The sequence below is a fragment of the Musca domestica genome, unplaced genomic scaffold, assembly GCF_030504385.1.
Source record: "Musca domestica strain aabys unplaced genomic scaffold, Musca_domestica.polishedcontigs.V.1.1 16, whole genome shotgun sequence".
NCBI classification, from domain to species: Eukaryota; Metazoa; Arthropoda; class Insecta; order Diptera; family Muscidae; genus Musca; species Musca domestica.
Genome location: NW_026712219.1, coordinates 5,885,491 through 5,901,402, shown reverse-complemented (window position 1 = coordinate 5,901,402; position 15,912 = coordinate 5,885,491). Strand labels below are relative to the sequence as shown.

The following is a 15,912-nucleotide window of genomic DNA, read 5'->3' as shown; positions in this document are numbered from 1 at the left end:
TGTTGTGGGTATAAAATTATCGGCCTCACGCGACTTTAGCTTTTACTTTCTTGTTTTGTTTTTTAACCATATTGATTAAATCCTGATATTATTGTTACCTTTATTAAATTACACCCATTACTAAAACGAAACTACTTAACTTTTATAGTCTCCTTTCCCAATGCGCATATTAATGAAGAATACCCCTTTTACCCAATTTCTTTTCTCTTTTTTATTTCTAGGTGTTCGATTGCAAAAATCACATTCGTGTCATACAAAAAATGCAAGGCAACAGGCTGTATGTGTGCGGTACAAATGCTCACAATCCCAAGGATTATGTCATTTATGTAAGTATCAATTCAAACAAAGTGTGTGCTGCTATTTTGTACTCATCATACATACAAATGAATATGTTGTGCTCCGTCCCACGTTGAATATTAGAAGCCAAAATACAGATGATGGTGGTGGTGGCAAAAGCAAACAAGCCAGCCAACTTATTCCATAAGCCCATTCCTTATGGCACCACACGCACAAATTTGTACATGTGTATGTGTGTGTTTTTTTCCATTCAGCATACATTTGAAATTCTCAAAATACTTTCGATATTTTTCCTAGAAAATATTTGGGTTTTTTGTCCTTCATGGAATTTCACTCTTTTCCTGCTGAAGCTTAAAATTTCCAAAAAAAAAAAGACATTGAAAGGCATATTGTTTGCTGCTACAATATGTTGCTGCCACAGCTACGGCTACTCTTGTTGATATTGCCCCATTCATGCTATCAAAAAAGAAAAGCCTTTAGAAAATAGGGGGAGATTTTCCAACATTCATTTTCAACAGTTTTTTTCTCTTTGTTCTGAAACTTTTTTTTTTTTTGCCTCACTTCTTAAGTTTAAGCCAGCATTGATAAGAATCACTTTGTTCAATTTTGTTGAAGTAGAAAGGGGAGGGAGGGCGAGTGTGTTAAAGAACATAGAGAGGAAAGTGGCAACACATTTTCTTTCAATTGACACATATTCAATGCATGTTGTGATTGGGAAAGGGTGTCTGTGTGTGAGAGTGTATGCGATTAGAGCGGTATTTTTGCTGTAATGCTTTGAAAAAGAAAAAAATTTACCCTAGTTCATATTCTATATTTCTATTCCAAAGTGAAATGTTCAAGTTGGAAAAATGATAGGAAAAGGGGAGAAGCGAAAAAAAAGAATATCCACATCTTTGTTTGTATTAAAAATATTATAATGTTATCAAGTGACAACATTTATACGAACTTGGGTATGAGAGTCGAAAAGAAGTTTGTGATTTTGAAAATATACTGCTGAGAATGTGAATAAAACGTACTCCCCAAATGCCACTCTCCAAATGCCATAAAATGATTTAAATTTGAAATTAAACAAGTAAAAAAGCAATAAGTTCGGCCGGGCCGAACTTTAAATACCCTTTACCGTATGGAACAAATTAGAAACTTTTCAAAAAAAAAATAAAATAAAATCCATTGAAAATTCTGTTAAAATCTTTAAAATACCTAATATCGGAAGGTGACGTTATATGGGGTGATATACGATATTGTGGACCTACATAGATAAATCTATGTCTGGAATAAAGTTCTCACAAGGCCTCCTTGCGTGGATTTTCAGGTAAAATTCATTGGGAAATGTGGCTAAAATCATCAAAATCCCGAATATCGGGGGTATCGTTATATGGGGGATATACGATATCGTTAACCTATTTAGAGAACTCTATGTCAGGGGGTAAAGTGCTCATAAAGAACCCCTTGTGTGGAATTTCAGACAATTCCGTTGAAGAATGTGGCTGAAATCATCAAAATGCCGAATATCAGAGGGTACCGTTATATGGGGAATAAACGATATCGTGGCCCTATATAGACAACTCTCTTTCAGGGAGTAAAGTACTCACAAAGAACTCCTTGTGTGGAATTTCAGACAATTCAATTGAAAATGTGGCTAAGGGGGCTATTAGATATGGTGGGCCTATATAGATAATTCTCTTTCAAGTGATGAATTAATCACAAGTAACTCCTTGTGTGGATTTTCAGACCATTCCATTAGAAAATGTGGCTATAATCATCAAAATACCGAATATCGGGGGTACAGTTATATGGGGGATATAAGATATCGCGGACCGATATAGCCCATCTTCGAACTTAACCTGCCTGTAGACAAAAGAGAGATCTGAGCAAAATTTTAGCTTCCTATCTTAATTCCTTTAGACTGTAGTGTGACTACAACAGACGGACAGAGGGACGGGCAGGGCTACATCGTCTTAGGATTTTACGCTGATCAAGAATATATATACTTTGTTGGGTCTAAAATGATTATTTCGATGAGTTACAAACGGAATGACGAACTAAATATACCCTCCATACTGTGTATGGTGGAGGGTATAAAAACAAAACCCTGTGAATTTGAATGACATATAGTGGCTCAGAATTACACTGTGAAAGGATTTTATGGGTAAAAAATGATCAGTAGGCATCTTGACAGATTTATATTTTAGTTCACTTAAAAAAACAGGGCACTTTAAAAATAACAGGGCGTCGGAGTGGAGCAATTTTAGCTTAGCCTTCCATTCTAACCCAATTTTGTCTCATTTATATTAGCCATTTGGTGCATAAAAAAACCTAAAACTGGATGAAGACATATGTGAGGTATATACTCGTCTGATCCAATTTTGATAAAATTGTGCAGAGATATTTGTGGGCTCTATAAAATTTATGGTAACAAAGATAATTGTTTTGGAGTACATATTACAAATGTGAGGGACTTAAGCACCAAATCGGATGAAACATATACGGGATGAAATGCAATAAACCTCAACCAAGTTAAAAGCCATAATTTTTATTTTTTTAATTTTATTTAATGAAAGCAAAGAATGTCGGAAATAGCACCAAATTTGAGAATAAGGTTAGATTTGTTCGAATTGTTCACCTTTTACACGATTTATGGCCTTGAAATGGCAAATGAAAGCCGTTACACGCCGCTCGAATGTTGCCCATTTCCGGCGAAGCGCTTGCTTGAGGCGATCGACTCTTTAGGATTTTTAGTGCCAACCCTGCTTTCCAAAATACTCCAGACACAATAGTCCAACGGATTGGTATCCGGAGATTTTGGTGGCTATTGTGCGCTGGAAATGAAGAGAGGAACCTTATTTTGTAACCATTCTTGGGTGGGGAATATGTTTGCGTGGTTAAGGCTTTAATACACCCTCTAGAATATTTTCGCAATGATATTCGGCATTTGTTCTGATGCCACGGTCGATGATTATGAGCGGAGAGCGACCATCGGCTGTTATTGCATGGCCGGCGCTTGAGTTCTGATGGCCAACGGAAGGCAAGTTAACACGATCCTTTTGTTTGTTTACAAACTGCTGGACAACGAATGTTTTCTTATCGGAGAAACCCAAATTCGGCAGTTCACCACTTTAAACCAAGCGAAGCAACTCTTTAGCTCTTTTGAGTCTATTTGCTTTGTATTGCGGTGTAAGTTCTTGCACTTTTTGGAATTTCAATGGCTTTACCCCGAGCTCATTTTTCAATATTTGCCAAATGGAATATTGCGATATGTTTAGCTCACGAGCCATTTTTCGACCACTGCGACGAGGGTTTCGATCAAGTCGCATCTTAACTTTTCGAACTATTTTTGCTGATGTTGCTGTTTTCTCCCGTCCACTTCCTTGACGTCGTGCTATGCTACCAGCATCACAGTAATGAGCGATGGTACGAGACAAAATATTTATTCACATTTAAATGTTGGAGTGCTCTAACGTTAGCTAGTTGTGGTTTTTCAGCCAAATATAAATTTTCGGGAAAATTCTCATCAAAATGCTTTTGTACGCTCATAAACAATATAATGGGCTTTCAAGGGAATCATTTTAACAGCTGTCGGACGAGTGGCTTAGAATTGACTGCAGTCTGAAGTTGGTTGCAGTGTTTTCATCTCAACCTGATATATGTGAGCTATGTCCTCATCTGATCCAATATGGATAAAATTTGGCAGAGGTTTTCTTGAGTTTGGAACCAAAGATCATTGTCGTGGATTACATATTTCACATGTGAAAGGCTTAAACCCCCAAATCGGATGAAAAGTATTAATTGGAGCTATAGCTTTATCTGAACCGATTTTCACCAAACTTCCGATTTTTACTTACTTCTGACTGAGTTCGGTCGGATGTGCCAGAATTCAGGTTATTTAGACTGGTATGGGATATTTTATAATTTGTTTTTTTAAATGGACTGTGAAGTTCATAAAAAAAATTGAAAAAAAAAAACAAAATTTTTTGTCAAGAATTTTTTGAAACAAAATCTTCAGACAATTGTACTAGAAATCATGGTAATAAATATATATATGTCTTGAATATTCTTTTTTTCTACAAGAAATCCTAAAAAAATCATGAAAAGAAAAGAGATTTACTACGGCCAAGAAATCCTTTGAAAATTAAAAAAAAATTGTGAAAAAGTCCTTGAAGAAGAAATTCTCCAAATATGAAACATCCATACTCCTTTTCCTGAAGACCATTAACAATGTTGTTGAAAGAAACAGCATATTTGTCCTGAGGTCCTTTTAAAAGTTTTTAAATCCTTGTCTAAAAAATCTCTATATAATTTAATAATAAGGGACACGATCCTAGGTATATAATTCAGGATGTCCCCCTGAACCTGGAAAATCTGCTAACATTTTGAAAATTAAGTCCTTGAAAATTAAAAAAAAATAATCCAGGATGTGTGTCCTGCAAATGATCAAAAAAAATCTTTAGAAAAAAAAGCTAAGAATTCTGTAAAAATGTCTTCGGAATAACAATCTCAAAAATTTTAGAAAAAAAAATTGAAAACTATTTATGGAAGAAATGGACCCATGATTTCCTGTGTTCTAAAAATTGTTACTCTCGTGTGGGAGACACCATAAAGGCATAGTCATAGTTATTGACCCAGTGAATATTGGCTGCTCCTTTCACAAAAAATCTAGGTTTTGACAAAAATTTTCGGTTTTACGTAGCAAAAGAAAGAAACTCAGAGCTGATTTAGATTTTCGTGAGGGACATTAGTATTCTTAATTTTAGATTTTTGTGGGAAAAGGTAAATTTTCGTACCAAATTGTGAAATATAATTTGTCATTTGTTGCGAGTAGGAATCCTGAAAACTGCCCACTTGTTTTCGATAAAACATTGATATAACCCAGATTGAATGTCTTGTATTAATATGAATACCTGTTCCTATTCATTTACCCCACACTGTGCCTCCCTCATATGAAATCTCATATATGGATGTGTGTGCCTTGTGTTGAAAACAATATTTTGAGGGTGATAAAACCAATAAAAGATGGGATTTGTTTCTCATCCAAACAATTTTCGAATAGCACTGGTGTTGAAGATTAGAGGGGCGAAATCCATATGCGAATTTTCCTTTCGTTTTTTCTATTCTTTGCTTTCTTTTTCTAGCGAGAAATACCAAAAGTTCTTTTGGCAGTTGCAAATTGACATGTAAATGCGAAATTGGTTTATAAAACATATTTCTAGTATCTTTATCTGAAATCAAATAAGAGATCAATTTGTAATTTACAAAAAGGGGAATTCGTAGTATAAAGATTGTAAATGTGTGTGCGTGTATGCGGTGGGGAGGCATCCCCCTACTGCGCTCTCAAATAATAGTATATTTCAATTATGACGATATTATTAGAGATTTCCGTTTTTAACTTGCATGGATTTTAAATAAGACTTTTGCGTTTTGAGAAGGGAACATACATTTGAATTTATTTTCTAGAGGGCTTTAAAAAATAAAAATTTAGGATTTAAAGCATATTAAAAATAATAAAAATTCCTGCAACTAAGTCAAACGCCATAATTTTTATCTTTTTTTTTTAATTTATTGAATGAAAGCAAAAACTGTAGGAAATAGCATCAAATTTTAGAATAAGTTTAGATTTGTTCGAATTGGTCACCTTTGGCAATGAAACCGATACACGCTGCCTCAATATTGCTCTGCTGTATTTTGGCCCCTTCCCGGCGAGGTGCTTGCTTGAGGTGATCGACACTTTGACATTTTTTAGTGTTAACCTTGCTTTCCAAAATTCTCCAGACAAAATAGAATATTTTCTAAAGGTCTATAGGTTTTATAAAATTGAATTTTTTTAAAATATATTCGAAGGACCATTGTTGCCGTAAACGAGGTTTTTTGAGGAATATTTTCTGAAGGGCTATTAAGGTTATAAAAACGTTATTTTAAGAAGTATTTAAAAAAGTCGAATTTTTCAGGAAACGTTTAGATAGGTTATCAATTTTTTTTGTATTTTTATTGGGCTGTCATGGTAGATTTTTTTAAGAACATATTGCGAAGAACCATTGAATTATTGACAAAAAAATTTTTAAGGATCAATTGGGTTATGAACATGTATTTTTTTAGAATATTTCTGCAGGAACACGGGCGTACAAACTTCTCTCTAAAAGGAATACTTGGGTTATAAATGTGGGTTATTTTTGATATTTTTTGAAAACCACTGGGGATGGAAATATCTTAACAATATTATTTCAAAAATGTATCCAGATTGTCACCTATTTAGAAAATTCACAGATGTATATTTTTTGGGAGGGAATATTGAGGTTATATACATGGTATTTTTTTATAATATACTAGGTACGAGGAATTGATAGCCAATACTTTCTATTTTGCCTCCTTACCTAATTCTGATAGAAATGTTACCTCATACCAAATTCAGTCTTTATGGTGTAAAAAATTATGTATCTAGAATCTTGAGATCTTGCCCGAGGGCCAGTCTTGGTGCGCATGCGTGTGTTATGGATATGTGATATGGCTGGGTTGTTGGAAATTCGTACTTTAATTTACGAATTTTTAGTACGAGGTACTAAAATGTACTAAAATTGTATGCTTTGTATTGGACAAACATAATGAGTTAGAATTCTAAAATTTGAAATGAGAGTCACTGATGGAGTGCAGGATAGAGCAAAAGAGTTTTTTCGCTTGGCCGAAAGTGGTGAACTGTCGAATTTGGTTTTCTCCAATGAAAAAACGTTCGTTGTCCAGCAGATTATTAACAAACAAAATGATTGAGTTTATTTGCCAAAGAGGTCAGATGAAAATGTGTTCCTTTGGCTGGCTCAAGCGCCGGCCATGGTGATGGTGTGGGCCGCCATAACAGCCGATGGTCGCTGATTTAAAAAACCTACTAAATTTAGAAAAGTTCGTCAGAAAGCTTAAATGAAAGCAACTGCCAACTCAAAACTATTTTTTATTTGAGTAGTTTTTGGATTATTTTTTAATACTTTTTTCAAGTTTTGGTGAAATTGGTCAAAAATGATATTTTTCCAGTAATCGGCACACCCTGCCGACTACCGGTAAATCTCTTTTTTTCTGTTCCTAATGTCGGCATTAAATAATATAACAGAAAAAAGCTTCATTTGTATGTTTTTAAGTTATAAAACGTCTTTAGACTGTTATTTACTATTATAAAATATTCCTGATTTCAAAAGAATTAAATTTAATTTACTCGATTATTAAGTTGACGCCACCACTCATTTTTTCTTTACAAGCAAACACTATCGCACGCGTTGGAAGAGACTCACTGGCGAAAACCGCTTTTCTCTCGTAATAAATGATAGGGGCTCATTGTTTTTTACAGAAAGGGAGCAGAGAACACTGTTGACGTGTTTTGCATTTATTTCATTATTTGGTTATTGTATTCTTAGTTATTTAAGTTTAAATTTCAAAACTGCCGACTACTGGGACACGCCGAACTTAGGCGGATTTACCATATTCCCCTGTTAATAAATAACCTCTATCTATTTTATAAATATATATATGGTTTTTTGAACACAATTTATGTACTACAATAAATAAAAGCTATTCAAATACTAATTTAAAACAAATCAAAATTGTGTTTGGATACCTCTCGGAGGATCCGTCGAATTTGGTTTTTTTATAAATCACTTTCCTAATATAAAACTCAATTTAAAAAACAACTAAACCAACACATTCTTCTCTTTCTTTCAGACAAATCTAACACACTTATCACGATCTGAATTTGTCATGGGCATTGGTTTGGGCATTGCCAAGTGTCCCTATGACCCCTTGGACAACTCGACAGCAATTTATGTTGAAGAAGGAAATCCTGGTGGTTTGCCTGGCTTGGTAAGTAATAAAAAAATGCAAAATATTTATTTATAAACAAGAGACGACTAAAATATAAATTTCGATTAAAATGTCATAAGCAACAGTTTACTGTCATTTGTCGGAATGTTAATATTTATGAAGATGCCACTTAAAATCTTAAGTTTCTTTTTTTTCTACTCTTCCAAGGACCTTTTAATCATGGAAACCTCGTCGTCGTCGTCATCATCATCTTTAGCTTTATCATTTGTATATTTGTGATTTATTTATTTATTTTCCATTTGGCTAAAAATCTACTCTAAGTAATATTTGTGGGGTTCAAGCTGTGGCAGATTTCTTATTGGTTTTCTAGCCATCTTTTGAGTAAGCAACCAAAACCGTTAAGATGACTTCTTATGGTTTTCCTTTGGTTTCATCTTTCTTTTTTTATGCGGCCATGTAAAAGAGGTTTTTGGCGCCATAGACCTATTTATGCATATTTCATATTGAAAATGTAAGCTGTCGTTCATTCGTTCGTTCGCTATAATGCGAGTAGCCAAATAAGCCTGAGATTTATTTGAATGTTTTACATTGCCTAGTTGGGGATAGGGAGGGGTATTGGGAAACAAACAGATAGACCTCGTGAACGCGGAAGGGTGAAGTCTTACGACTGAAAAGGGAATGCATTTTTTGACACTGTCAATATATGCTATGTCTAATGCTCTGTGTGATTATTCTCTTTGCGATTATTACACTGTGTAACACAAAAAAAAAAAAAAAATACAGAGCAAATCCAGCAGATTACGAAAATGGTAAATAATTAGAGTAAAAGACGCTGATACACGTGTGCCACATTTTTTGATATTTTCGGAATAAAATTCCTTGGAAACCCTTCATTTAAAATATTTAACGTCTCGGCAATATTACGGATAAAAACATAAGCAAGTTTTGGAAGGAAATTGTGAATCACCAAAGGGTCCTTTTTGGTTATTTTTGAAAATATAGTTATAGAAAATATATATAATTAATCATCAAGCGAATCAAAAAATGTGTTTTTTTTTAGTCACCCTTCAAACGGGATCGTAGAAAGTCAAAAAATTCTACAAAGTTATTTGCTACACAATTCTACCAAGGGTTTCAGAATACCTTAAAATTCTGGATGTAGCCTTAACGTCAGGAATTCATAATTATTAAAAAACATATTTTAGGGTTAAAGCCGAACTTTGTGAGTTTGTGCAAAAGTCTCCAATAGAGCATAATTTAAGAATGATGACATCAAAAACAAAAATATTCCTCATAAAATTTCACTATAAGTTATCAAGGAAATAAAATCTATGCTTCCATTGGATATCAAAACTTGTAAGGAAGGTCAAAAGGAAGTTCTGTCCGTCCATGCATTCTTATGAACAAATTATCCGATTGATATGGAATTTTTCAAACAATATTTTTTTGGCCCAAGGACGAACCCTATTGAATTCGGTGATAATGGGATCAGATTTAGATATAGCTGTCATATATCTTCAACCGATTTCGTCTTAATTGTGCACCAAATGGCCAAATGAATTTTGGTACATCCTACCGAATTCAGTCTAGAAGCAAGTACATAAAAGTTGGTGAAAATCGGTTCAGATATAGCTATAGCTCCCATATATATGTTTCATCCGATTTGATTTTTAAATACCTTATATTCGTAATATGCATTTAGCAACAATGACATTTGATACCAGATATAAGATACAGCCCAGAAATACCTACCTCTGCTATATTTGATCAAGATCGCTTCAGATTTGGATATAGGTCCCATATATACCTTTAACCGATTTCGGGTTAATTATGCACCAAATGGCCAATATCAGTACAAAAGTCCTGAATTTTGGTAATCCGACCGAATTCAGTTTAGAAACGAGTACATCAAATAAAATAACAAAATAAGAAATATTCTACTCAAAATTTCATTGTTATTCTCAGATTAACTGTTTATTTTGGTACATTCGATTTTTTTGGAAAACTACATTCAAATGTTATGTACTAAAATTGAAGATTATGTAGTGTCGAATCTAGGTCGAAATCTTCCGTTATACATCATATTTGGGGAATCGTATAAAAGGATGAATAATTCTAGATCATATTACATTGTGAGTCTCTGAACAAAGGAAATTTTTTATATTCAGTATGTAACTTGAAAAGATATCATAAATTTTTATACCATACAACACTATGTGTTGGAGGTATTATAAGTTTCATTGGGCTAAAAATTATGTAGCACTTCGATATATTGGTTTCCCACATAGGAAAGTATATATGGATCTTCCTATCTCTCCGAGCTAAGTCGATCTAGCTATGTATGTCCGTCCGTCCGTCTGTCCATGTTAATTTGTAATCACTCTTTAGGTCGCATGGTCCGATCTTCACGAAATTTTGAATGGAGATGCGGCTAGAGCCAGAATAGAACCCTATTGCTTTTGGAGATGATCACATACTATTTTTGGGTTGAAATGGACCAAAAACTGAAAAAATTTCTGATATTTCAGTTGCTCTACAGGTCTCAATTATAGACCAATCGACGCCGAATGTAGCATGGGGCTAGAGCTTTGAGCTGGGCAAAAGTCTTCCAATTTTGGTGGTCATCAGGTAATATTCAGTGGGTGAAATAGACCATAACATTTGTATTAAATAAAAGTCAAAATTTCCATTAAACCGCGAATATTTTTTAATCCCGGAGAAATTACAAAGAGACGAACATGTCAATCCTGACCGTTACATAGATGCCGATAGTATATATCTTGATGTTAACTAGAATGCTTTTATCTCAAGAATGGCTGGACCGATTTTGACAAATTTTGTCAATTGGAATAAAAGAATAAAAACTAAAAAAAACGCCTAAAAGGAGGCCAACAGTGATGTTAATATAGATTTTGTAGTATTTTGTGTCATTTTTTTATGGACAGGGAAGAATTGTAGCATTTTGGATGACCACTGGATTATATTTAGCTATAAAATGGACCACAACAACGAACAGCACGACGGAGTGTGTAAATATTGGGAAAATAACCCTGTTCAAAATGCTAAGGGTAATATGTGGTCAGTGCTCAGTGACATAATTTCAAAAGCGAAATCTTCCTAAATGGATTTGGACATAAAGGGACTTCTGACATATTGTAATGTTGTAGAGTATCACATGGTCGGCCCCGTACGACTATAGCCTTTGCTTACTTGTTAGCTCTACTTTTATGATTTGTTGAACTTTTTCCTGTATTACATTTTGTCGTGCGATTGTTTTGTTAAACACGAGATTTATTGATAATTTTGTTAAGTTTTGCCTCTTAGTTGGGACCTCCTAGAAGGAGTGGAGCGATATTGCCCATACTCTGGTATGAAAATCGACAATATCAGTCCACTCCTCGTTGTGCCTCCTCATTGAATATTATTGTACAATGAGAATTTATCGCGTTTCTTGAGACTTCACTTTTTTGATTCCATTTATTTATTTATGTTAATGTCAACATGTTGCTTACTTCGCTCTATTTGTTTTTTTTTTTTTTTTTTTTCTTTTGGTGGTGGCCATTCTCAACTCTTCCTCTTCTAACTGTCTTGTCTTCAATTTACTTGTTTTACATTCATTTTGAGTATGCTTCTCTTTCTTTTTTTCAGTATTCCGGTACAAATGCTGAATTCACTAAAGCGGATGCTGTCATATTTCGTACGGATTTGTATAACACCACGGCAAAACGTTTGGAATACAAATTCAAACGTACACTGAAATACGATTCCAAATGGTTGGACAGTAAGTATATGGATGGCAATACAATGTCGTGTAGCTACTTATTACAACAAGAAAAGCAATAGCAACAACTGAGCTCTTTGAGGCTCTGTCTTGTTGTGTAGCAGGCAGTTATGCCTTCTGCTCTATGATTTATAAACCTTATAAAAAATAACAAATTTATTAAGTGTATCTCTTATATTTTTTTTTTCTATTACGAAAAAAAAACTTGTTTATCCCTATTCTGGTAAATGGTGGTCGAGAATATTGAAAACACCAACTCTGCTGGTATTTACTCCCATTTTTTGCCTAAATATAGAACGCCATTAGTTTAATGATGCGGACTCTCAACTTTATAAAATTTATGCTGGCATATTATTATTGGATTTACTTTATGTAGAATAAAATTAATTTTATGCTATTTTTGTTATATTTCCTGGCATAATCTGCTTTGGGTAAATAATTAGTTTTTCGCACAAAACACATTGATGACGGCGGGATGATAAACGCCAGCAAATGGGGAAATGAAGTAACACAACATTCGCGACAACAAGGACATCATGGAAACAGCGATAACAACAACAAAAACAAACTAATGAAATTTATTATCCACCCGTTAATGCGATGAACAACACCACCAACGTTGGTAATTGCATTTGGTTTGGAAGTGAATTTTTACGGAGGGCCAAAACAGTGGTTTGTGGGGATAAAACACAGCTAAATAAAAATTAGAGGTCATAGTATTCGAAAAAGTAACTTATTGAAGGATTTTTTGAAATGAACACGATATTAAAACCTGAGCAAGGCCCATAGTCTGGCAGCTAACAGTGAATCACAATCGTTTCCCTTTTCAAAATTCTGTAACATATAAACGGATAGATATATTTATACCCTACACCACATAGTGGTAAGGGTATTAGATATGTGTGCATTTGTTTGTAACATGGAGAAGGAAGACCTGCATAGGTCGATTTACGCATGCCAGTCCGTCCGTCCATCTGTCCATGTATTCTTGTGAATAAAATGCAGGTCGCATTTATTATCCGATTGAAATAATATTTTCCAAACAATATTTCTTTGGCCCAAGGGGGAACTCTCTTGAAATCGGTGATAATCGGATCAGGTTTAGATATAGCTCCCACAAATCTTCAACCGATTTCGGGTTAATTTTACTCCAAATGGCCAATATCCGTCTAAATGACCATCCGACCAAATTTAGTCTAGAAGCAAGTATATCAAATTTGGTGAAACTGGGTTCAGATATAACTACAGCTCCCATATATATAGGGCGAGTTAAAAAAACTGCAATCAACTTCAGACTGCTGTCACATCTAAGACACACGTCCGACAGCTGTTAAAATTATTCCAGTCACAGCTCATTATATTGTTTACAAGCGTATAAAAGCATAAGCAAAAGCAAGAAAAGTTATTCGTGATGGAATTCAATATTGATAGTATGATTTCTTGATTTTGGCGGGAAAACCACACGTGGCTATCGTTAGAGGACTCTAGCATTTAAATGTGAATAAATCTTTTGTCTCAGCGTAGCCCTACGTTAAGGAAGTGGACGGAAGAAAGCAGCAACATCAGCAGAAATAGTTCGAAAAGTAAAGAAGCGACTTGATCGAAAGCCGCGTCGCAATGGCCGAAAAATGGGTTGTGAGCTGGACATATCATACATGTCCATTCGGCAAATATTAAAAAATGAACTCGGGAAAAAGCCATTGAAATTTCAGAAAGTGCAAGAACTTACACCGCAACGAAGACTATCCAAATTGGTAGGCTTCTGGCCAGACCTAAACTCAAGCCCCATGCAAATTCCGATTCCCCAAATCATAGTGTTGTTGGCTATAAAAAGTTCACAATTCTTAATCATTGACAGACAATTGTCAAAGAGTCCTTTAAAAATCCAATTATTGTGTCCATAAATTGCTTAAAAGAAATCTTAGTATTTGGTTAGACAAAGACTTGCTGTTTCTGCATACGGTACCAGAAGGAGCAAACCAGTATATCCCATATTTTACCTAAGATCTTCAGAATGTTCACCTTTATGTCATTTTCCAAAAATTTGACCCACTTGTCATGAGGCCTCAGAGGAACTGGACCAACAACGTTGATTTACAATTTTTCCAACTTTTTCGATATGTATGTATACGACATTATTCACCATCTGCCTTATTAAAAATAATTAAGCCTAAATGTGCCTCGGTTGGTGCTTTTGAAGAAGGCTACAGTCGAGCGGGGCCGACCGTTGAATACCCTACAACACTATAATAAACGATACAGTTTATATAGGAGAGATACTCGAAAGAATTCCACAAGATATTGTGACAAATAATAAAAGAAAACCATCAGGTTTCGTTCTCTAATTTTCGAATAATAGCAACTTTAACTAATTTGCTCATTTCCAATTTATTGGTAGATTTTGCACGTAAATGGTCTTCCTGAAACGCATCTATATGAGATACGGACATTTGACTACATTCTTCCACGAAGTCAGCGTTAACGAAATAGTCAGAAGTGGGTCTTTCCTGAATTCTCCAAAGAGTCACTGGAATGGACATTTTCGTATTTTGTCTACAAAAGTTGGCAAACTATTTCGCACATTGAATATTTTTGGATGGCCATCCAAAACTGCTTGGCTTTTGCAATGTCCGGTAACCCACGTTCAAATGTGCGTGAGGGTCGGGCGATAATTACGACCTGCTGACAATTTTGCAGTTTTTTGGTCCGTTTCAACTCCTAAATATATTGCGATCATCTCCAAAAAGAGTAGGCTTCTATTCTGACCCTCATCTTATACCCATGCAAAATTTCGAACGGATCGGGCCATAAATGCGATCTGTATATGATATCCTGATATCCTAACTACTTAGTTTTGTTAGCTGTAGAAATATTACCAAATGTTTGATTCAAAATGAAAATATGCCAAAAATATGACAAAATTGAAAAAAAAAATATGAGAAAATGTTACAAAATCAATATTTTCATCTTTAGAGAGATATTTTTATGCGATTTTTTAGACGTTTTTTGTTTCCTGCCGAGAGGCCATTCTGAATTAATGAGAACTGTCGAAATCAGTTCAGTCGTTCTCGACATATAAGAGATCTTTCAAGCATATCTTCTTTGATAGACATATATATCGCACATATTTTGCTATATATCCGATTTGTTGGATGTTAACATCAATGTAAAGGTCAGAAGTAACCTTGCCATGGCTTTGTGATTTCGCCGGGATTTAAAATATTCGCGGTTTAATGAAAAATTTTGATTTTTTTCAACACAAAAGATATGGTCTATTTTACCCGCTAAATATTATCCGATGACCATCCAAATTGGTAGGTTTCTTCCTCGCCCTAAACTCTAGCTACATGCGAAATTCCGCGTCGATTGGTCTATAATTGCGACCTGTATAGCTACTGCAAAATCCGACATTTTTTCAGTATTTGGTCCATTTCAACCCCTAAACATTTGGCGATCATCTCCAAATAGGAGAAATAGGCTTCTATTCTGACCCTAACCCCACCTACATTTTAAATTTCGTGAAGATCGGACCATAATTGCGACCTGTAGAGTGATTACAAATTAATATGGACAGACGGACAGACGGACGGACAGACATACATAGCTGGATCGACTCAGATCGGCGAGCTAGGAAGATCCATATATACTTTCCTATATGGGAAACCAATATTTCGAGGTGTTACATAAATTCTGGGCCAATCAAACTTATAATACTCCCAACACATAGTGTTGTAGGGTATAAAAATTGGTCGAAGCGTATTTTTTCTGAGCAATAGCAATATTTGAATCGATCATTACCATATTTGAGGTATTTGCTTTCAGGCTAAATTCGATCGAATATGCCAAAAACCTGAAATCTTAATCGATCTCTACAAAATTCAGCAGAGGGGTGTATAGGATATATATGTTACCTATTCCTATAAGAACAAATTAGTAGCAAGTTAGTACGGCCGCGCCGAACTTTGAATACCCTCCACAATGCGGAACGATTTTGAAAGTTTTCAAAAACTAAAATCCTTAATAAATTCTGTTAAAATTTT

The 15,912-nt window shown here is 34.7% G+C and overlaps 1 protein-coding gene across 2 annotated transcripts in view; it reads left to right on the top strand.

Moving 5' to 3' along the window:
- The window catches only part of LOC101898415 (semaphorin-2A), a 172,867-nt gene that overhangs the window by 128,462 nt on the left and 28,493 nt on the right, over window positions 1-15,912 (top strand). For both annotated transcript variants that reach the window (XM_020034693.2, XM_059120024.1), the window contains exons 6-8: window positions 222-326; window positions 7,993-8,130; window positions 11,740-11,872. In XM_020034693.2, the coding sequence (XP_019890252.1) occupies window positions 222-326; window positions 7,993-8,130; window positions 11,740-11,872 (376 nt within the window). The remainder of the gene's footprint in view (window positions 1-221; window positions 327-7,992; window positions 8,131-11,739; window positions 11,873-15,912) is intronic.